At 54.9% G+C, this 18,834-nt stretch overlaps 1 protein-coding gene and 1 long non-coding RNA gene across 2 annotated transcripts; one reads left to right on the forward strand and one right to left on the reverse strand.

Moving 5' to 3' along the window:
* Window positions 1-1,796: 1,796 nt before the first annotated feature.
* Window positions 1,797-9,244, reverse strand: LOC140848147 (uncharacterized). Its single transcript, XR_012128690.1, has 3 exons — window positions 9,099-9,244; window positions 5,706-5,787; window positions 1,797-2,161 (listed from the first exon to the last, which is right to left on the reverse strand). It is a non-coding gene; the product is annotated as an uncharacterized lncRNA (long non-coding RNA).
* A 56-nt stretch (window positions 9,245-9,300) lies between these two features.
* On the forward strand, window positions 9,301-10,273 carry DNAJB8 (DnaJ heat shock protein family (Hsp40) member B8). The gene has a single exon (XM_017650118.3). It carries the CDS (start codon window positions 9,462-9,464, stop codon window positions 10,161-10,163), a length of 702 nt encoding a protein of 233 aa, XP_017505607.3. The 5' UTR covers window positions 9,301-9,461; the 3' UTR covers window positions 10,164-10,273.
* Window positions 10,274-18,834: the final 8,561 nt, after the last annotated feature.

Raw genomic sequence — 18,834 nt, forward strand, 5'->3', positions numbered from 1 at the left:
AACTATAGGACACCCACCAGAAAGTCTTTCAAATGCCTCCTGAAGCTTATGCTCCTAAAAGCAAGTCATGGAGTAGGAGCGGACAACAGGTGACAACAGTAATTACAGCACCTGAGGGGAAAGAATTTTCACCAAATGCTAACAAATGTGACATCTACGTCCCAGATGATTTTTACTTCTCCTCATTTTCCAAGTATTTTGCAAAGAGGTTTAACAGCTTTAATGATAATTTTAAAAATAATTGTTAAAGACAATCATTGCAGAATGGGGGATAATATTTGCAAAATATGCAGACACAAAAGACAAAAATGCAATAGATAATAAAAAGACCCCCTCTCAATAAAAAGACCCCCCTCGAAAAGAGAGAAAAAGTCCCAAATGAACAATACCCAAAGAGAGGTCCTTCCCAGTAGGAATGTAAATAAACAGCTGGTGGACTTTCCAAGGGCAGCACCTCAGAAATGGTCTGACCCAGGCAAATTAAACAAGGGGTGGCTGTTTTCTACCTTTCCTCTCAGAGACAATGGAAAAGGCAGGCAGATGTGCAGAAGCAGACCCTGGCACCTGCCCTTGGTGGGAATGCCGATCAAATCCCTCCTTCTCTCTGGCCTACTGACCCTTCCCCAGATGCACCTTGCGGAGACACCAGGAAAAAGAAGTGAAATAGCAGGTTTCTGAAAAAAGGCAAATCGCAGAACAATTTACAAAGCATGACTGTTTTTTGGTTTTAAAAATATGTGTGTAGATATAGGAAAAACTCTGAGAAGATGCATACCTAATGAGTAATAGTTGTTAGTTCTAGTATTGTTAGAGACTGTGATGGTCTGGGGGCGGGGCCAGGCTACTTTGCTCCTTTTTTTGCAAGTGGCAGTTCTTTCTTTCATTGTCCTGAGGGTACTTTTCACTTTATAATCTTGTGCCATTATGTTAATGGTTATGACTGTGTGTTGCTTTTCCAAATAAAAAATAAAGGCTCATTAACAAAAAACTGGCTTTATTTTCTTTGCCTTGTTCCTGATTAGTCTCTCTCTCTGGAATGTGCTCCCCTGCAAATCTGCCTAGGGACCTCCTCACCCTTCGAAACCCCTCAAGATCCTACAGGAAGCCTATCTGGGTTCTCCCTCCCCTGAGTCCCTGCCCTCCCCCACCCCACCGGGCCTCCCCTGTCCCTAACCAGTCAAGGACAAGGATTGTCTGTGGGGAAGACAGACCTGCATCTTCCTTGCTGTGCAGCCTTGAGCAAGGGGCTTGGCTTCTCTGAATCCTGACTCCTCACCAGTAAAACAAGGCCACACCTTGCAGGGTTGTTGTTAGGATAATATAAAGAAGGCAAAGGGTCCTCTGTCCTCGGACAGCCCCCAGAAAGGAGAACCCTCCTTCAAATGCCATTTCAACCCACTGTGCTTCAGACTGAGGCCCTATGCCCACCTTCATTCCTAGAAGCTCAGGGCGTTTTGGGGTCCAGGGCAAGCTGCCTGCCTTTGCTCTTCTTTCTTCCCCCAGAGCACCTCAGGCTGCCAGGGTCCCCATACATCATCAGTCCTGGGGAGCTGGGGAAACTGAGGACTTTTCAGGGAGGGGCCTCTCATTCTCTGGGAGAGAGCAGAACAGGATCACCCCACTGGCTTGTGGGCTGGAGTTGGGTGGGATCTCCTTCCTGGAAAGGGACGTGGCGGGGGACCCTATTCATCTGCATCCTCCCACCACCCCATCTTTCTCCCGCTAAGAATAAGAAATATATTGGTTTTCTATGTTGCATAGCAAATCACCCCAAACTTAGCAGATTAAAACCACACACGTTTATTATTCTACAGCCTGTGAGTCAGGAAGCCAGGCACAGTGTGGTGGGTTCCTCTGCTGTGGGTCCCACACGGCTGCGGTCATGGTGCTGTTCAGGGCTGCACTCTCATCAGAGGCTCAGCCGGGGAGTGACCTGGCCTGCTGCCCATCTCCCTCGGGTTTCAGTTGAGTTGACTGTCTTGCGGCTGTAGGATTCAGGCAGCTTGCTCCTTCAAAGCCAGCAACAGGGACAAAGAGCGCGACCAACACAATAGAGTTTGATATCATGTCCTGCAATCCTGAGAATGACATCCCAATGCCTTTGCCATATTCTGCTGGTTATACACGTCAGAAGTCCTGCCCATCCTCCAGGGTACAAACACTCAAGGCAAGAAAATGGAAGCAGGTTATAGTCCCTCTGACACCCCCTCACTTCATCTTTAGAAGGAAAACATCACAGATACATCGAACCCTCCTACTCCTGTTCCCTTCCTTTCCTTCCTCCTCAGAGGTAGCCAGTGCTTCATGAATCACATGCAGATTATACTATATATAATTATGAATCCTTAAGCCATAGAACATACTGTTCTACATGTTTTCACATTTTATTTAAATGGACTCAGAATGGTAGATGTTTTTCTGTGACTGACTTTTTTTGTTTACAGTCATGCTTGTGATATTCAATCACACCAATATATGAAGCTCTGATTCATTCCTTTTTCACTGCAGCATAACATTCCACCACAGAACTACAACACAATGGATTTGCTCATTCTCCTGTTTTTCCACTCTAAACAAGGCAGCAATGGCTATTCTTGTTCCTCTGCCCACACATGAGGGTTCTCTGGGGGCATAAGCCTCAATGTGGAATTACTGAGTCAAGGGACTTGGTGTCCACACATTTAGAAGGCCAAAGAATTTTTCAAGCTGATTGCTCCAATTTACATTCCCACTAGCTGGATATGGGAGTTCCAGTTGCTCCACATGCTGGCCAACACTTGGTAATGTCAAACTTTCACATTTTGACCAATTTGTTGGGTATGAAACAAAATCTCATTGTGCAGAGATCTTTCTAGATTGTCCAACTGATTGTGTCCTCCCCATCTTTCCAGTCCTCTCAAGGAATCCCTAGCCCAGGACACAATCCAAACTCTTGGCCTGGCATCTGAGCCTTGCATGGCCCTTGCAGCTCTTGGCCCTCTGCCACCCCCACCCTCCCCCAACTGCCCAGTCCCAGGAGCAGTGGACGACAGAAGCGTACTCTCCTACGATGCTGAGGCCTTGCATCTGCTGTTCCTCTGCATGGAAACACTGTCATTTCGAGGCTCCTGCTATATTAAGCAATAAATAACTAGACAGATCACCTGTGTGTTTTAAATGTTTACACTAAAGAAGTGAATGCCTTTGGCACACTAAAAATATAAATGCAATATACTTGTGCTCCTTATATGATGGTTTCAGGGTTTAGACTGGTCTCTGGCTTGCCCCATGAGAATGCCAATAGCAACTCCCCAAGTCATGACAATTAAAAATGTCTCTGGTCGTTGTCAAATGTCCCCTGGGGAGGGAGGATTGAGCCTGGTTTAGAAAGAGATTAGTTCATAATGCACCCAGGACAGTGTGGTCTGAAAGCATAGCACATGTTTTCAGTTGCACATTGAACATCTTCCTACCTGGAAATATTTTTTCCCGTGACTGAGCGATTTACATCCTTTGGAAAGAACACCCAATGTCTGCATCCAGGGTCCTTCATGTGGGTGAGCTGGTGACCAAGGCCAACGTCCCCCTCCCAAAAGAGCGTGCTGGAACAACACTTTTCGAGCCCTGCCCAGGTGTCAGATGCTCTGATGGGCCGTCTCAGATGCCCCCATGGGTGGCACCTTGCCCTCAATGTGTGTTGTAGCCTCATTTACCTGTGTGTGTGTCTCTGCCCCACCTCCTACAGCCTGGGATTGTGAGTGCCCCACGCAGGGTGTGGGGAAGAGCAGGGACGCAGCCCAGTGCAGCTCTGGTTCCAGTCCCCGCTCAGACCTGCGCAGGGAAGACTTGTGGATCTCAATTATCAGTTGCCTAGAAGTCACCTAGTCCCTTCTCTAGCTGAGCCACTGAAACCCAGCTGTGCACTTGGCCCCAGCTGAGGGGGCCTGTGGGTAGGGCACGGGGAGGCTGTAGATGTGGGCAGCCAGACCTCCCCAGCTGGGGCCAGCAGGGACATCATTTGGAGACACCAGGGCCCAGTCCCCAGGCACAGCAGGGCTGCAGGCCTCGTTGGGGGGGCCGTGCTGGTGTGCAGAGGTGTACACACACATTGGGACATGTACCTGAGCATGTGTGTGGAGGTGTGGGTGCCCTGAAAGAGAAGCCCCATCATTCTAAGCCCTCTTTCTACTTTGTTTTTCTTCGTGGCATCTATCACTACCTGACATATTCAATGTTCATTCGCTGTCACTTTCTTTCTTTCTTTTAATTGAAGTATCACTGATATATAATCTTATATTGGTTTCACGTATACAACACAGTGGTTCGGCAGTTACCCACATTATTAAATCCTCATTCCCACTCATGCAGTTACTATCTGTCAACATAGGAAGATGTTACAGACTCATCGGTATGTTCTCCATGCTGCACTGCCATCCCCACAGGATGTCAGCTCCATGAGGGCCAGGCTCTGGCCAGCGGGGTCACTGGCATTTACACCTGTAGCACCTGGAAGAGGGCCTGGCACTTGGCACATATGTGGATAGGGGCTCAGGAAATGTGTGGGATTGGGGGATGGATGGGGTGGAGGGGTTGGGGGATGAGTGGGTGGATGGGAGGTTGGAGGATGGATGGGAAGATGGGTGGGTAGGTGGATGGGGTGATGGAGGGAAGTGGGGACGGTTGGGGGGATGGATGGGTGGTTGGGTTGGTGAATGGGTAGACGTCTGCTGGTTATGAATGTGTGATAAGCAAGCAAGCCTGATCTCTGGAAGATAATCCAGGCTTTTTTGATCTATACTCTTTCCAGAAAGAACTGGGAAGTCCCACAGCCCAGGGGCTGTAGGTCTGTGGTTGGGTGAGAGGCTCTGGGTGCAGAATCCTCTGGGAGGCTCAGGACTAGTTGTTGTAGCTGGGATCAGGGCCCTGCCCAGGGTAGGTCCCGGCAGGAGTAGGCTGGGGACTAGGACACTGTGGGTGAGACAAGGACAGTGGCCATCCTAACAAGCGGGCACACTTTGGAAACTGGGGGTCCACAAATGACGCCTTCGCTTAGGCAATAAACTCCCACTCAAGGCCAAAACTGAGCCTCCCGAGACCGTGTGGCCGCCACCAGGATGGGTATTCCTGCAGACTGGGGACCCAGCGAGCCCCCACACCATGGCTGGGAGGGGTGAGCGGGGCGTGTCCTGGAGGTCCTGGTGCGGGAAGCTGTGTCTCTGCTGTGGCCTGAGCTGAGACGGCCCTGCCTCCTCTGGAGACGGAGAGGGGCTGCCCACACTTTTCACGCCTCCCTGTCTGGCACTGAGCCTTCACTGAGCCTTCCAGCTGCTTAGTGACCCACCACCCGACCAGCCCCCATCAGCCCTCCACTTTGTATGTCCATCTCTCCTATGCCTTCCATGGACCTGTCCTTCTACCACTCCTTTACACACTGTTGGTCTGTCCTTCCACCACCTGTCTATCCATCTGTTAAGCTTGCAAACACATATATACAGATTTTCTTCTAATCTAAGATGTTCTCACAGCAACCCCATGAAGAAATTTCTATTATCACCCTCATTTTACAGATAAGATGACAGAACAGAGAGGTTAAGTGACTTTCCCAAGAACACACAGCTAGTAAATGGCAAAACTGTCTGACTTGATAAGCCGAGCTCCTAACCTTGCAGTCTCTCTATCCATCCATCCTGCCTTGTAGCTGTCCATCATTCAGTCCCTTTACTCACCTGTCACTGTGTCTACCCAGTGACCCATCCATTGCAGTCAACCATCCATCCTGAAGGTAATGCAGTTAGAGAACCAGGGGCCCTAAGGGGAGAGAGGGACCGAACTGCCCATCTGCTGGGCCAGGGTGGACTGTGGGGGTGGGGCGGGCCGCCCCAGGCCGGGCAGGGCTGCACGGGGGTTGGGGGGAATTAGCCGAGTGACTGCCAGGATCATCTAATTAGGAGCACTAGTGATAAGCAGATAGGATCAGGGGTGATTCGAAGCCTTTTAAAAAGCCACTCCATTAATTACAGAGACAGAGAGGGGCCTCTGGCTGCTCAGAATACCAATTGGCTGTCTAATCAGCCTCCATCAGCTCACCCTGGGGAGGGGTCCTGGGATGCTGTGTGACCTCGGGTGTGCCCTGCCCTCTCTGTGCCTGGGCCTCCCTGTGCAGTGGGTCAGGCTCTCCATGACGTCAGCTGGTCACCCAAAGTCTGCTGCTTCTTCCCAGGCCACAGTTCAGAGGGACACAGAACATCAGAGGCTGGAGGCCAGGGAGGCCAGGCAGGCTCCCCAGAGATGAGGGAGCCCCAAAAGGGAGGAGCTGCGCCTTCCCACCGGCAAAGGAGGACAGAGAGGCTCAGGGAGGGAAAGCGACTGCCTGTGAGCCCAGAGTGCAAGGCCTGAGCTGCTGTCATGCCTGCTTACCCCTGTTCCTCATGCAGGCCCTGTGGAGGTCCCCAGACGCCCTGCTGGTCCCACTGGTCTCTGCTGACTTTTGGTTTTAGGACCTTGGAGGGCACTAGTTTGAACTCTGCAGAGGGGAAATCTGCTCTGCACTTCACTTTTGCCAGGGAGGAGCCGGGACCTGCCTGCATGTGGCAAGCTCCTGCCCTGAGCCCACCGAGTGGTCTGCTCTCTGTGCTCCGGGACGGCCCTCAACTTAGGGGACGTGATGGGGTCCCAGCCTCGGCTCCGTCCCGGCTGCCTCCTGCAGACCACTCCAGGGCGACGCAGGCTGAGCACAGCACCTGGGGCTGAGCAGGGCAGGGAGCTTGCCGAGCAGCTCCAGGGCCAATGTGCCTAGGAGGGCATGATGGGCAGCCTGAGTCTCGGGCAGGGAAGCGGAGGGGGCCTGTGTGGGGAAGCCTTTCTAGGATTTTTGGGCATCTCATCATCCTGGATCCCTTGTCTCTTACACTGTTGTAAACACCCACACACTGTCCTGATTACACTGTTATGGGGCCCTCAGACTTCACTTGTAGCCTCACCGACCTCCTCACCAATATCACGTCCCCCACTGCCACCACCACAAACATGCCACCATTCCTACCTCCATGACCACCACCACCACCACTGTCACCATCGCCGCCAGCATGACCATCTCCACCTCAACCAGTGGCACCGTCTCATTGCACCCCTGTCATAACACTGTCTCCCATCACTACCACCATATCCCACCTCTGACACCACCTCCATCTCTTGAACCAGAATTACCATTACTATGACCACCATAATGGTCATTGCCACCACCAGCATCACCACTTGTATCATTGCCATCACCTCCATCACCATCAGCGTCTCCATGACTTGCCTCATTCCTCTCACTGTCATCACTGTCACCATCTCAACCAGTATTCATGCTACCATGACCATCAGTACCCCCATCGTTACCATCAGCCCCGCTAGCATCGCTTCCGCCTCTCTCATTACTACCGTGCTCATCTCCTCTGTCACTACCACCACCACTCCATTTCCCTGCTACCTCTACCTCCACACCCACCACCCCCACCTCCTCCAACATCAGCTTCACACCATCCCCGTGGCCGCTGTGCCCACCTCCCCCATCACCACCACCTTCACCCGAGCCGCTGTCACCAGGGCCACACACACACACACAGTCACTGTGCAGTGAGGTGTGAAGACCTTCAATACAAGTTCCCACAATCACCAGACGGCCTGGGCGAGTAAAGATCCAGGAAGTAAGTCATCCCTGATGGTCTCAATCAAGGCTCCAAAGTGAATGGGTCTCAAGAGCTTGCCTGGAAGCTGATGGAATCTCATGGTATTCCAGGAAGTGCCCCAATATCTCAGCCTGCAGATCGAAGGCAGAGGATTCTCAGAGGATTGCTTAGAAGAGCTGCAAACCTCCCAACTGTCACCTGCCTGCCACTGCCTCTTTCTCCTTCAGTGTGCAAAGCTGACAGTATCTAACCTGGAACCATAGGGCTAAGGGATTCTGGAAAATCTGGGGTGCACAGAAGAGAGGGGTGGTAATGCTGAGTCAGCAACAGAAAATCCAGAACACGCCTCCAAAACCGTCACCATCACCGTCGGCACTATTGCTGTAACACACTGTCATTTCCCTCAGCATATCATTCTCACCACTTCCAGCAACCCCCAGTCGCCATCACTGCCACAGTCCTAGCTACCTGACCAGCACCACCTGGCCCCCACCAGCAGTAACCATCACCGTTTCTTCCAGGGCCATCACCAGGGCCGCTACCGCCTCCTGCAGCACACTGCAGTAATGCCCACTCCCTCTTCCCTAATGGAGTCCTGGGCCCCTCCAGCTCTTGATGGAGACTGGCAAAACCTTCCCCAAGGAGTCCCAGGCCCCACTCTACTGACACTGGCCTTGGCCATGTGACATGGGCTAGCATGACATACAGCACATCCAATAGAAATTTGAACAGGCATCCCATGTTTCCAGCAGCCTTTACTTGCACCCTGTGTGCCATGAGGATGGTATGTTCCAGATCAGAGCCACTCCCTCAGCCTGAGATCCACAAAGAGAAGACATGAGCTGGAGCCCCAGCACCTGACCCATGGGCGCCGGTAGGTAGTGGGCAAGAACCAAATGTCTATCGTGAGCTGCTGAGATGGGTTGTTACCGTAGCACAGCTTTACGCCATGCAAGGTCCACGACCTCACTGCCTCCATCGCCATAACAACCATCACCGACACAGTTCCTGTCCCACCAGCCTGGTTGCCTCTGCACAGAATGACCCCAGTCACCCTACTGTTTCAATGCTGCCCTGTTCATCGCCACCCCCATATCACCACAGCCACCCTCCCCACAGCCGTCATAGTCAATACCACCACGGCCATGGAGAATTGTGTAGGGCTGGCACCCTCTCTCTCACTGACTTGCTGTGTGACCTTGAGTATGTTCCTGCCTGTCTCTGAGCCTCATTCATAGACACCGACAGACATCCCTGCCTTTTGGAGGCTCACCTCTGAGGGTCTGATGGGATCATGGAACACAAGATCAAATTCCTGTTCCCTCCTCCCTCGCTGCCTGATTCCCCACCTTGGGCCCCCTCACTCCATATCAGCAAGACAGCTGTTGGCTAAGTGGACATATTCCAGGAAGCCCTCCCACTCCTCCCCTGACCACTGTCGCTGACCTTTGCTGCCCACCGAGGCCTGGACCCCGTGGCTGAGCCTTCCTCTGCTCCGTGGCCCCCAGGCTCAGCCAACAGGCCCTGTGTGACCAAGCCCTGCATTCTGGGCCCACCGAGATGGTGGCTTTGCTGGCAGGGGGCCCAGGTGCCCGCCTTGCCCCACCCAGGAGCTGATGTCATAAAGGGTGGCCTCCACGCTCAGCTCTTGCCCCCTCAGAGGAGGTGTCCACTGGGCAGAGCTGCACCCGGCAGATTCTGGCAGGGGGACCCGCACCAGCCACAGCCTTCTCTGTGCCAACCCCTGCCACCTGGGCCCCAGGGACCGCTTTGCTATCTAACCAGCCTCTGCCCGCTTCTCCCCTTGGCATGGCTAACTATTACCAAGTGCTGGGCGTCCGGTCCAGCGCCTCCCTGGAGGACATCAAGAAGGCCTACCGCAAGCTGGCCTTGCGCTGGCACCCCGACAAGAACCCCAGCAACAGGGAGGAGGCCGAGAAGAAGTTCAAGCAGGTATCCGAGGCCTACGAGGTCCTGTCTGATGCCAAGAAGCGCTCTCTGTATGACTGCAAAGGTGACGGCTGGCGGGCTGGGGGCGGGGCCAGCACCCCCTACAGCAGCCCCTTCGACAGTGGCTATACCTTCCGTAACCCTGAGGACATCTTCCGCGAGTTTTTCGGTGGCCTGGACCCCATCTCCTTTGATTTCTGGGACACCCCGTTCAACAGTGGCTGCACTGGCCGGGGTCACGGCCTGCGGGGGGCCTTCTCGGCCAACTTTGGTGAGTTCCCGGCCTTCACAGAGGCCTTCTCATCCTTCAATACCCTGGGCCACAGAGGCAGGGGCACTGGCCACACCACCTTCTCGTCCACCTCCTTTGGGGCCTCTGGTTCTGGCAGCTCAGCCTTCAAGTTGGTGATGTCGTCCACTGCAATGGTCAACGGACACAAGGTCACCACCAAGCGCATGGTGGAGAATGGGCAGGAGCGTGTGGAGGTGGAGGAGGACGGGCAGCTCAGGTCGGTGACCATCAATGGCAAGGAGCAGCTCAGATGGGTGGAGGGCAAGTAAGCCCTGGCCTGGGTCCCGGTGGGCTGCCCAGGCCCCCACCCGCTTCAGCTAATGCAGCTGATGGCTGAAATAAATGTGCCAGCAAGTTCATGGAGACAGCCTATGCAGCTTTGTGGAGTGGCAGGGGTGGGCCTCTGAAGGGACCCTGCTTAGGGGACGTGGCTGTGGCATGGGACGGCCTGTCAGCCAGCATGGGCATTCAGGCCTGAAGATCTTGTCTCCAAATCCACTGTTAGGCGAGGGGATAGGGGGTGTGCACAGAAGGGGTTCCGCAGGTGGTTTGTTCTCTCTTCTGCGTCATCTGGGTTGATAAATACCATGACCGTGTACCCGTGTCAGTACAGCTCCACACCTCCATGCCCACCATCCACTCTCCAGCTCAGCCCCCACAGTGATTCTTCACGTGGCCACTTCACCTAACTGTGCTCACCACCTGCCTTGCTTTATTTAAACCTTCGGTGGCTCCCCCTGTTCTCACATGAAGACCTCAGGCCTCAACTTCCTGGGGCCCCAGTGGTGTGGCCCTGCCCTCCTTCCTGGCCTCACCTTCCCCTTTCCCTCGCTCTCTGAGCTGCAGCCCTACTGGGCTCCCCTCTCACCCCCACGGCACCACCTGCCTTGCAGCCTCAGGGCCTTTGCACACACTGTTCTTCCTGGTGACCGCCCACTCACCTTACGGCCTTTGCTCAGACGTCACTTACCCAACACCTCCCTTTGGAACTAGCTCTCCACCCACCCCACTCTGCTTTCTCAAAGCCCCCTCACCTGCTCTCCCCAGCCCTCGTGTGTTATATCAATGTGACTAACTGAAAGACGTGTGCTTCCCCAGCCACACTGCAGGTCCTGGGGAGCAGGACTGTACCTGCCTCACCCCTCACTGTCCCCCGAGTCTAGAGCAATGCCTGAAACCGAGGGCCAGGGCATACATTTCTTGGAAGAATGATTGTTGCTGGGTGCAGTGTGTTGTGCGTGTGTGTGAGTGTCGAGGGATGTGTGCTGATCCCACACAGGCCAAAGCAAGGCCGACTGTCTAGGAAGAAATGGGTGTGGGAGCAGGAGATGGGAGCTGGGAGCTGGGCTTGGTTGGGACCCAGAGTCACAGTTTGGGGTGGAGGCTTCTGCCTGCCTCTTAGTGCCATGCTGGGTCCTGGGGGTGGGTGGCTCTCAGTCTGGGCCGGCTCTTGGCAGAGCCCTAGTGACAGGCACCACCAGCTGAGGTGGTGGTGGGTATCCTTTGAGCAGTTTTGTGGGCTGTGGGCTGTGGGCAGGGGGCGAGTGGAGAGGTGAGAGGGAGTTCACAGGTGCACGAGGCAGCTGTAGGCAGACAAGTCCGTGGACACACATGAGGACCCCTGGCAGGTGTTCTGAGGATTGGGACCTGCGGCATGATTTCCCGAATGACCCTGGAAGGAATGCCACATGGGGGAAACTGTGGCCTGAGGGTCACATGTGGCCACTGTGCACACATTTCTGTCCATATATGTGTAGCATGTAGAAATATAAGATAGTTTAATTACAGCCTGTCACCCCAGCCGACTGGAAACTCCCCACGAACAGGAGCTAACTCATTGCTGATCCTCAGAACCCAACCCAGGATTTGGATGTAGTAGATTCTCAATAAATATTTATTGTGTGAGGGTGTTCATATGGGTGCGTGTGTACGTTTGTCTGTGAACCTGGGTGAAGGCACTACAGAGCTCTGTCATCAGCATTGTGTCCTCAGTATCTGCACCCTGTGGTTAAAGGATCCACAGAAGGCACAGGCCTCCCATTCTCAGACACCCTCAGCTAGGAGGGGAGCAGATCCAGAGCTGTTGCCCCAGTTAGAAATAAGATGACCAGCCCTTGAAACTGGAGTGAATATAATGATTTAAAACGAAGAAGGAAGTCCAGCTGGGGAGACCCAGCTGAGCCAGGAGTGTGTAAGCATGGAGCTGGAGGTCTTGGTGGGCCACAAGCTTTGCGGGACCAGAAGGTGTTAATGAGAAAGTGCCTGGAAAGTCTCATGTGCTCTCAGGGAGGGGATAGCTCTTCCCTTTAGACTTCCTAATCTCACTTTGTGCTCGGCTCCAGGCCCTGTCCTGGGAGAGGGGCAGAGGCAGTCTGGGGTTGGTCCAGAGGAGGTGGCTAGGGTGGGGAGGAGGTTGGAGACTCTATCCTGGGAGGAGCTGGGGAGAGTCAGTTTGGAGAAAGGAAGCCTCTTGGACTCCAGTTGCTGTTCCCAAGTCTCTGTAGGGCTACCTTAGGCCAGGAGAACAGGTGAATCAGAAGCCCATAGATCAGGCCTGGGACGCTGGAGATGGACAGATGTCATGGGGAGCAGCTCCCAGCCTTATGAAACAAGAGCCTTCTCCAAGTCAGAGCAAGCAGATGACCCTTGGGGGAGTGAGCTTCCCATCATGGGGGGCATGCCGGCGCTGAAGAAGGGGGAGGTGTTCTCACTACCCGTGGGCCTCCTGAGTGCCAGTCTTCTAAAAATATTTTTTAAGTGTATTTTTACTTTGAAACAATCTGAAACTTATAGATGTGTCAGGCACTTTTAATTCAGTGTGATTCAGGAAGTCTGTATTGCACAATTATTATGTGCCAGGCATAGTGTTAGGTCCTGGGGTACAGCCGTGGGCAGGAGAGATCCCTTCCCTTGGGGAGCTGACATTTTGTTGGGGGAGACAGGTAACCAGCAGGTGTATAGAATATTGTCCCTGGTTACTACTAGTAATTGCTAGTTATTACTGCCAGTAATGAATGCTAGTGAGGAAATCAGGCCTGCAAGCGGATGGAGAAGGGTGGGGTCAAGGGCCCGGGCAGGGGGGGTTTTAAGTCAGTGCCCCAAGAAAGGCCTATCTGATGAGGTGACTTCTGTCAGCAGCTGGAATGAAGGTGGGATCACAGAGTAGGTAGCTATCCGAAGAAAAGCATTCTGGGCAGAGGGAAGAGCAAATGCAAAGACCCTGGGGCAGGAGCAGGCCTACCCCATTTGAGGAACAGCCAAGAGGGCAGTGAGATGGATGATGTAGTTCCATGTAATGCCCACAATCCTCCTGGACTGGGGTCCTGACCCTTGTTACACAAGAGGAAACCGAGGCACAGAGAGGAGACAGTCACCCAGCTGGCAGGTGGCTGAGCCAGAATTTCATTCAAGGTATTGACTCCAAAGGATTTATATTTAAAATAATAAATAGTAATAACAGTATAATAGCATCAACAGCCAAAGGGGTATGTGTGCGTGTGTGTATGTGAAGGATCAGCATGCTGGTAATTTCCTGTTCTTTGGGGACTGGAGTGGAGCTAGAAAAAGAGGTGACAGCATCTCTGGCTCCCACGCTGAGGGGAGTGTGGGCATGGCCAGGAAAGGTGCTGTGAGTGCCAGTTGGGCTAGGACCTGATCAGATTTTGCTCACCTAAGCATCTCAGCTCCTCTCTCAGTGCCTGGCATGTAGCAGGTGTCCAATACATGATGTGAAATGGGAGAAGGTGGGAGAACACTGATCCAGGGAACAGCAAGAACCAAGAGGCATGCTCAGAGGACAGACTCTGGAGCTCAGGATGAGAGAAGAGGCGGGGAGGTCTTGAACTTAGAGGGGAGGATGGGGCCTGGTGAAAGACTGATGTCGGGAGGAATTCATCCCCATCCAGATGCAGAGCCAGGACAAGGCACCCCCATGGATGGCAGCAGGGGTACAGGAGAGGGCCGGAGGCCCAGAGGTGGGCCTGGGTGCCTTTCTCCAAAGGAAGCTTCCTTTAGGAAGCTGAGGGGTACCACCCCAAGATCTCTAGGGGTTGCAAAGCCCCCTGGGTGTTGCAAGTGCCCCCGCCAAGGGGAGGTAGGTGATCTGACCGTCTGCCACACCCCCAGCTAGCTCCATCTCTGCCTCCCGGAGCCCCTGGGACCAACCAGCAGCTGGAGGTCCCCTAACCACATTACCCAGGGAGCAGGAGAGCCCATGACTCACAGAAGGTCAAACACCAGCTCCCAGTCCTGCGACGGGACTAACTTCATCAAAGTGCCCACTACAGCATTAACCACCTGACCTCTGCCCCTGCCGACCTGCTAATTTCACCAATTACTGGCCAACCGCGGCTGCGTCAAGTGGGCCTGCTTAGCTCCGACAGCTGCTGGGCAAATCCAATTACTGTCCCACAGCCCGGCCGGTCGCACGGTCCTGGGACTGGGTGCACAGCAGAGATCTGGGTGCTCACAAGGCATTGGCGTTCCCGAACGCCTCCAGGACCCCAGGGCCAGGGCCACTGTCCGTGTTTCCATTCAGCAAGACTTGCACCCAAATGGTGCCTTCCCTCTGCAGCACACACTGATCGTGGCATTCCCGTGCTCACACTCCTGGTGTGGCTCCCTAGCAAGGCAGCTAACAGTCCAGCTGAGCATGCAACTGTCCTCAACTACATCACTGAATCCTCATCTCAGCCCTTAGTTCCACTTTACAAACAGAGAAACTGAAGCCCAGGCAGGTCGAGGGGCCACTAGGGTCACACGCCCAGTTCAGTCCCACTCCCTGAACTGGCCCCACATCTTGCCAGCCCACCAGGCACTGTCTGCTCCAGACCCTTTCAGCATCCATGTCTTGCATGTGCTGTTTCTTTCTCTGACCTCAGCCAACCTTCTCATTGCCTTTGGCTTGTTAAATCCATCCCTGGAGGCCTCCCTCCGGGTCCCTCCTCGGGAGGCCTTGCCAAGCTGCACGGGAGCAGGGCATCCTGGCCAAAGAGCTTCACTGGGAGCCCCTCCTGGGCCTGGCCATGTGCTGGATGTAGAGAATGCTAGGCAGAGAGGAAGTGGGGTGCCCTGCAGAGCCCCCATGACCCAGCACACATACCCTGGCTTGGGACTCGGGGGGTTCCAGCTCCGTCCCACTTCTTATGCAAGAGCACCCTGAGGGTGGGGGTTACGGTGAGGCCCCTTTGCTGGCCAAGCCCCAGGATGGGTCCTGAGGGGTGGAGGGCCCCTCCTTCAGAGTGAAGCTCCCAACCCCTGCTGCTACCTCTCGGACCCCCCTAATGCTCACCTGGACATGGCACCAGCCTCCTCCTCAGCCTCCTTACCTCCTCCCTTCCTCTCTTTCATCCTGTCCTCATCTCCAGGGCCAGAAGGATCTTGTGAGAAATATAACAGTTTTGCAAGACATTCAAAGTAAAATCCAAAGTCCTCACCCTGACCTAAAGGCCCAGTGTCATCTGGCCCCATGACCTCCCCGGCTGCCTCACTGCTTGCTCTGCTCCAGCCTCATTGGCCTCCCCATCATGCTGCACACACACCCAGCACACTGCTGACCCAGGACCTTTGCGCTGTCTGTCCTCTACCTGCAACACTCCTCTCAGGCTTCCATGTGGCCCCTTCTCCCCCCACCTCCCTTCAGGACTCGGTTCACCACCACTCCTGGACCCCCACTCCTACTGGGGCCCCTGGCTGGCTGAGGAAACCCAAATCCTGTGGGGAGGGAGGAGTAGGGTCTTCCTCACTGGTCCCCCCCACAAGATGGCACCCCAGCAGGTCCTAGCATTAGGATTCAGTGACACTGGAGTATTTTACAAGTTAGGGCTCTGAAGTTCAGGGAAGGATGCTGCTTGATTCACAGACCAGGTGGGGAGCCAGGCCTGCCCCCTCTCTACTGTGAGCTGCCTGGGGCTTGGCCGGGCAGTGTCGACCCCACAGGGGTGTTTTCCACCAGGATCTGGTTTCTGTGTGGAATACAGCAGGGGGGCAATATTCTCAGCCCTACTGAGTCCCCACCAGACCTGTGCCTGAGCTCTCCCCAGAGACTGGCACTGACCCCAAGAGAGAGGTATGGCTATTTGCCCCCATTTTACAGATGGGGAAACTGAGGCTCAGAGGGTAGAGACTCAGTCAAGGTCACACAGCCACACTGGAAGCAGGTTCTGCCCTCCTCATCCTCTCCCCTTGTACCGGGGGCCTGGGGTAGGGTGGGTGGGGCCCAGGCAGCCTCCCTGCCCGCCCTCCCTCCCTTTGGCCAGTCGATGTTATCGCAGCTGATTTAATTTCAAAGACGGATTGAGCCGTGGTGGGAGGGAGGGTGGCTAATCGCAGCCGCCATCTGCCCTGTTGTCATGGGGATGGGCTCCCAGCAATTGTGCAGGGGCTGGACCCAGATAAGGGCACCAGAGGGGGCTGGAGGGGACTGCAGTGGGCATGGCGGGGATGGGTAGGACGGTGGGGGAGCAGGGCGAGACACCCCAGGAAGGAGAGACCCAGAGATGCAAGGGAAGCAGGATCACAGAGACACAGGGACACAGAGGTGCCAGGGGCTTGGGGAGAAAGCTTGAGGGGCCTGAGCAGGGCAGACAAGCGGATGGCTGGGTACAGCCTAGGGGCCAAGCCAGTGGTTGCAGCAAGAGGGTGGCAAGGATGCCTTGTCCACCCCCTGCCCACCTGGCCACTGACCCCTGCCCCGCCTGCAGGGCCCCATGGAGCCGGCCACCCACCTTCTGCCATGGCCTCCCAGAGCAGCCCTCCCACTGGGGCAGGGTCTTGTGGCACATCCAGACCTCCCCAGCCTGCCCCCTCTGCCACGATGGGGTCACAGGCCCCAGGGTCCCTCCCTGGCCAGGCAAAGTCCCAAGCCCAGCTCAGAGCAGGGACAACAGCTGCTTCCACTCAGGAGCCACCGGCGCCCTCGGTCCAGCTTTAGGACGATCGTATCATCAAACCTTTGCCAAGTTGGCAGCGGCCTCATCTTGGGAACGGAAGGGAAAATGCCAAGCACCTATGATGTGCTTTCTCCACCAAACCTCGGCCACACCACCGGATGACGGCCCTGCCCATTGTCCAGGATGGGAATTTGGAGAGAATTCCCATTGTAACCGACTCAACAAGGATTCATCCCTTAGCTGGGCGCCAGACCTTGGAGGGTGTGGGGACAAGTCAGGGCCCCGCGTCCTGCCTCCACGGGCTCAGGGCCTGGCAGGCCTCAGGATGCCTGGGCCCTGCCCTCACAGCTTGAGCCCCAGCTCAGTCCAGGCCTGGTCCATGCACCTCTGCAGATGTGGGTCCTGCCTGGAGAACCCTTCCCTGCCTGCTGGCCGAGGGAGCATACACCCAGCACTGTGAAGTCCTGTGCTGCCCCTGGCACCCTGCAACCCCCAGCCAGCCACCCTATGGACCCCATCATTGCCCCGCCCTTGCAAGTGCCTGGTCCTGCCTCTGCATCAGACCAGCCCAGGGGAGCGCCACCCTCTCTCCACTCTGTCCAGGGCCCAGCTCCGAAGGGAGTGCAGACTGGAGTGCAGACCAGGGCCTCAGGAATGCAGACGGCCACCTCGGCAACAGGCTCAGACTTCAGATCTGTACACCCACTCTGTGCTGGGTGCCCCCGGGGATCCCCCAGGCATCCCACGATGACCCAGGAGCCCCCACTGTGGGCTCCAGAAACCTGACTGCTGCCCCAGACTGCTCCCTGGGCTGCAGGCTGCCAACACCAGCCGGCCCAGGCAGCCCCAGGGACAGCTGCGTGCTCCTCTGACCTGTCACTCCCTGCCCTGGCCTAGAAAGGCACCTTGTTTCTCACCAGGGGGCATGATGACCACTTCTGATTTGTTCCAGAGTCATTCACTGTTAGTGTGAAGTCCAGACTCCTCGCAGTGGCCCACAGGAAAATACTAAAGTCCCCTCGGACTTCAGGGCCAACTTCCCACTGTGCCCTCAGCCTCCAAACTCCTCTTAAAGACCCAGGACAAGGTGCCAACACCCACCAAGACCCCAGGTTCCCAGCTTCATCCTTTACCACCTCCCACCTCCCTCTTTATCCACAATGGGTGGCTTATGTATGTATGTATTTGCAACTGTGGTCAAATACATATAACATAGAATTTATCATCTTAAGCATTAAGTGTGCAGCTCAGTGGCATTAAGCACGTCCATGTTGTTGTGCAATGATCCACGCCACCATCCCCAGAACTTTTCATTTTCCCAAACTGAAGCTCCGTCCCCATGAAACCCTCCTCCCTCCCCCTCCCCCAGCCCCTGGCTGCCTCCATTCTGCTCTGTCTCTGTGACTTCAGTGACCCCTCTGGGGACCTCATGGAATCGTCCAGTGTTTGTCATGCTGGATTTGTATTTATTGCTCGGACCCCAGCAAGCCAGCCCTGCTCTCTCTCGACCTCAGTGGCAGGCGTTTTCCACCCCCAGCGTGTGGCATGGCTGTGGGTGACTGTAGGCCAGGCTGACCACCCCCAACCGGATGGTGGGTCAGGATGGGACAGGGTGAGACGCAGTGTCTGGGGACAGCTTTGACCACTTCCACTACCTTACATAAACAGCAATCTGCAGGGACAAGGTTGTCTGACAAATCTGACATTTATTTTGCACCTTGTGCTTATTGTAACCAGTTAAAAATGTATAGAAGATGATAAACTAAAAAAAACCCATAGACACTCTGCAGAATTCCAAAATGGGTCTCACTGGGCTAAAATCAGGCTGTTTAGCTGAATTGCAGTCCTTGTGCGGGTACTGGCGGAGAATCCGTCCCCGGGCCTCTGAGGCTGCCTGCAGTCCTCGGCTGGTGGCCCTCTCGGCAGCCAGAGTGGACCATTTCCGAGTCTGACTCTAGCCTTCCTGCCTCTAAAGACCCTTGTGAGGACACTGGGCCCACTGATCCGGATGAGCTCCTTGTTTCAAGATCCTTAATCGTACCCACAAAGC

Source organism: Manis javanica, chromosome 3, assembly GCF_040802235.1.
Source record: "Manis javanica isolate MJ-LG chromosome 3, MJ_LKY, whole genome shotgun sequence".
Taxonomy (NCBI): Eukaryota; Metazoa; Chordata; class Mammalia; order Pholidota; family Manidae; genus Manis; species Manis javanica.

What these genes read in the sequence shown, in the direction of transcription:
- DNAJB8 (XM_017650118.3), top strand. Translation starts at nt 9,462, where the DNA reads ATGGCTAACTATTACCAAGTGCTGGGCGTCCGGTCCAGCGCCTCCCTG.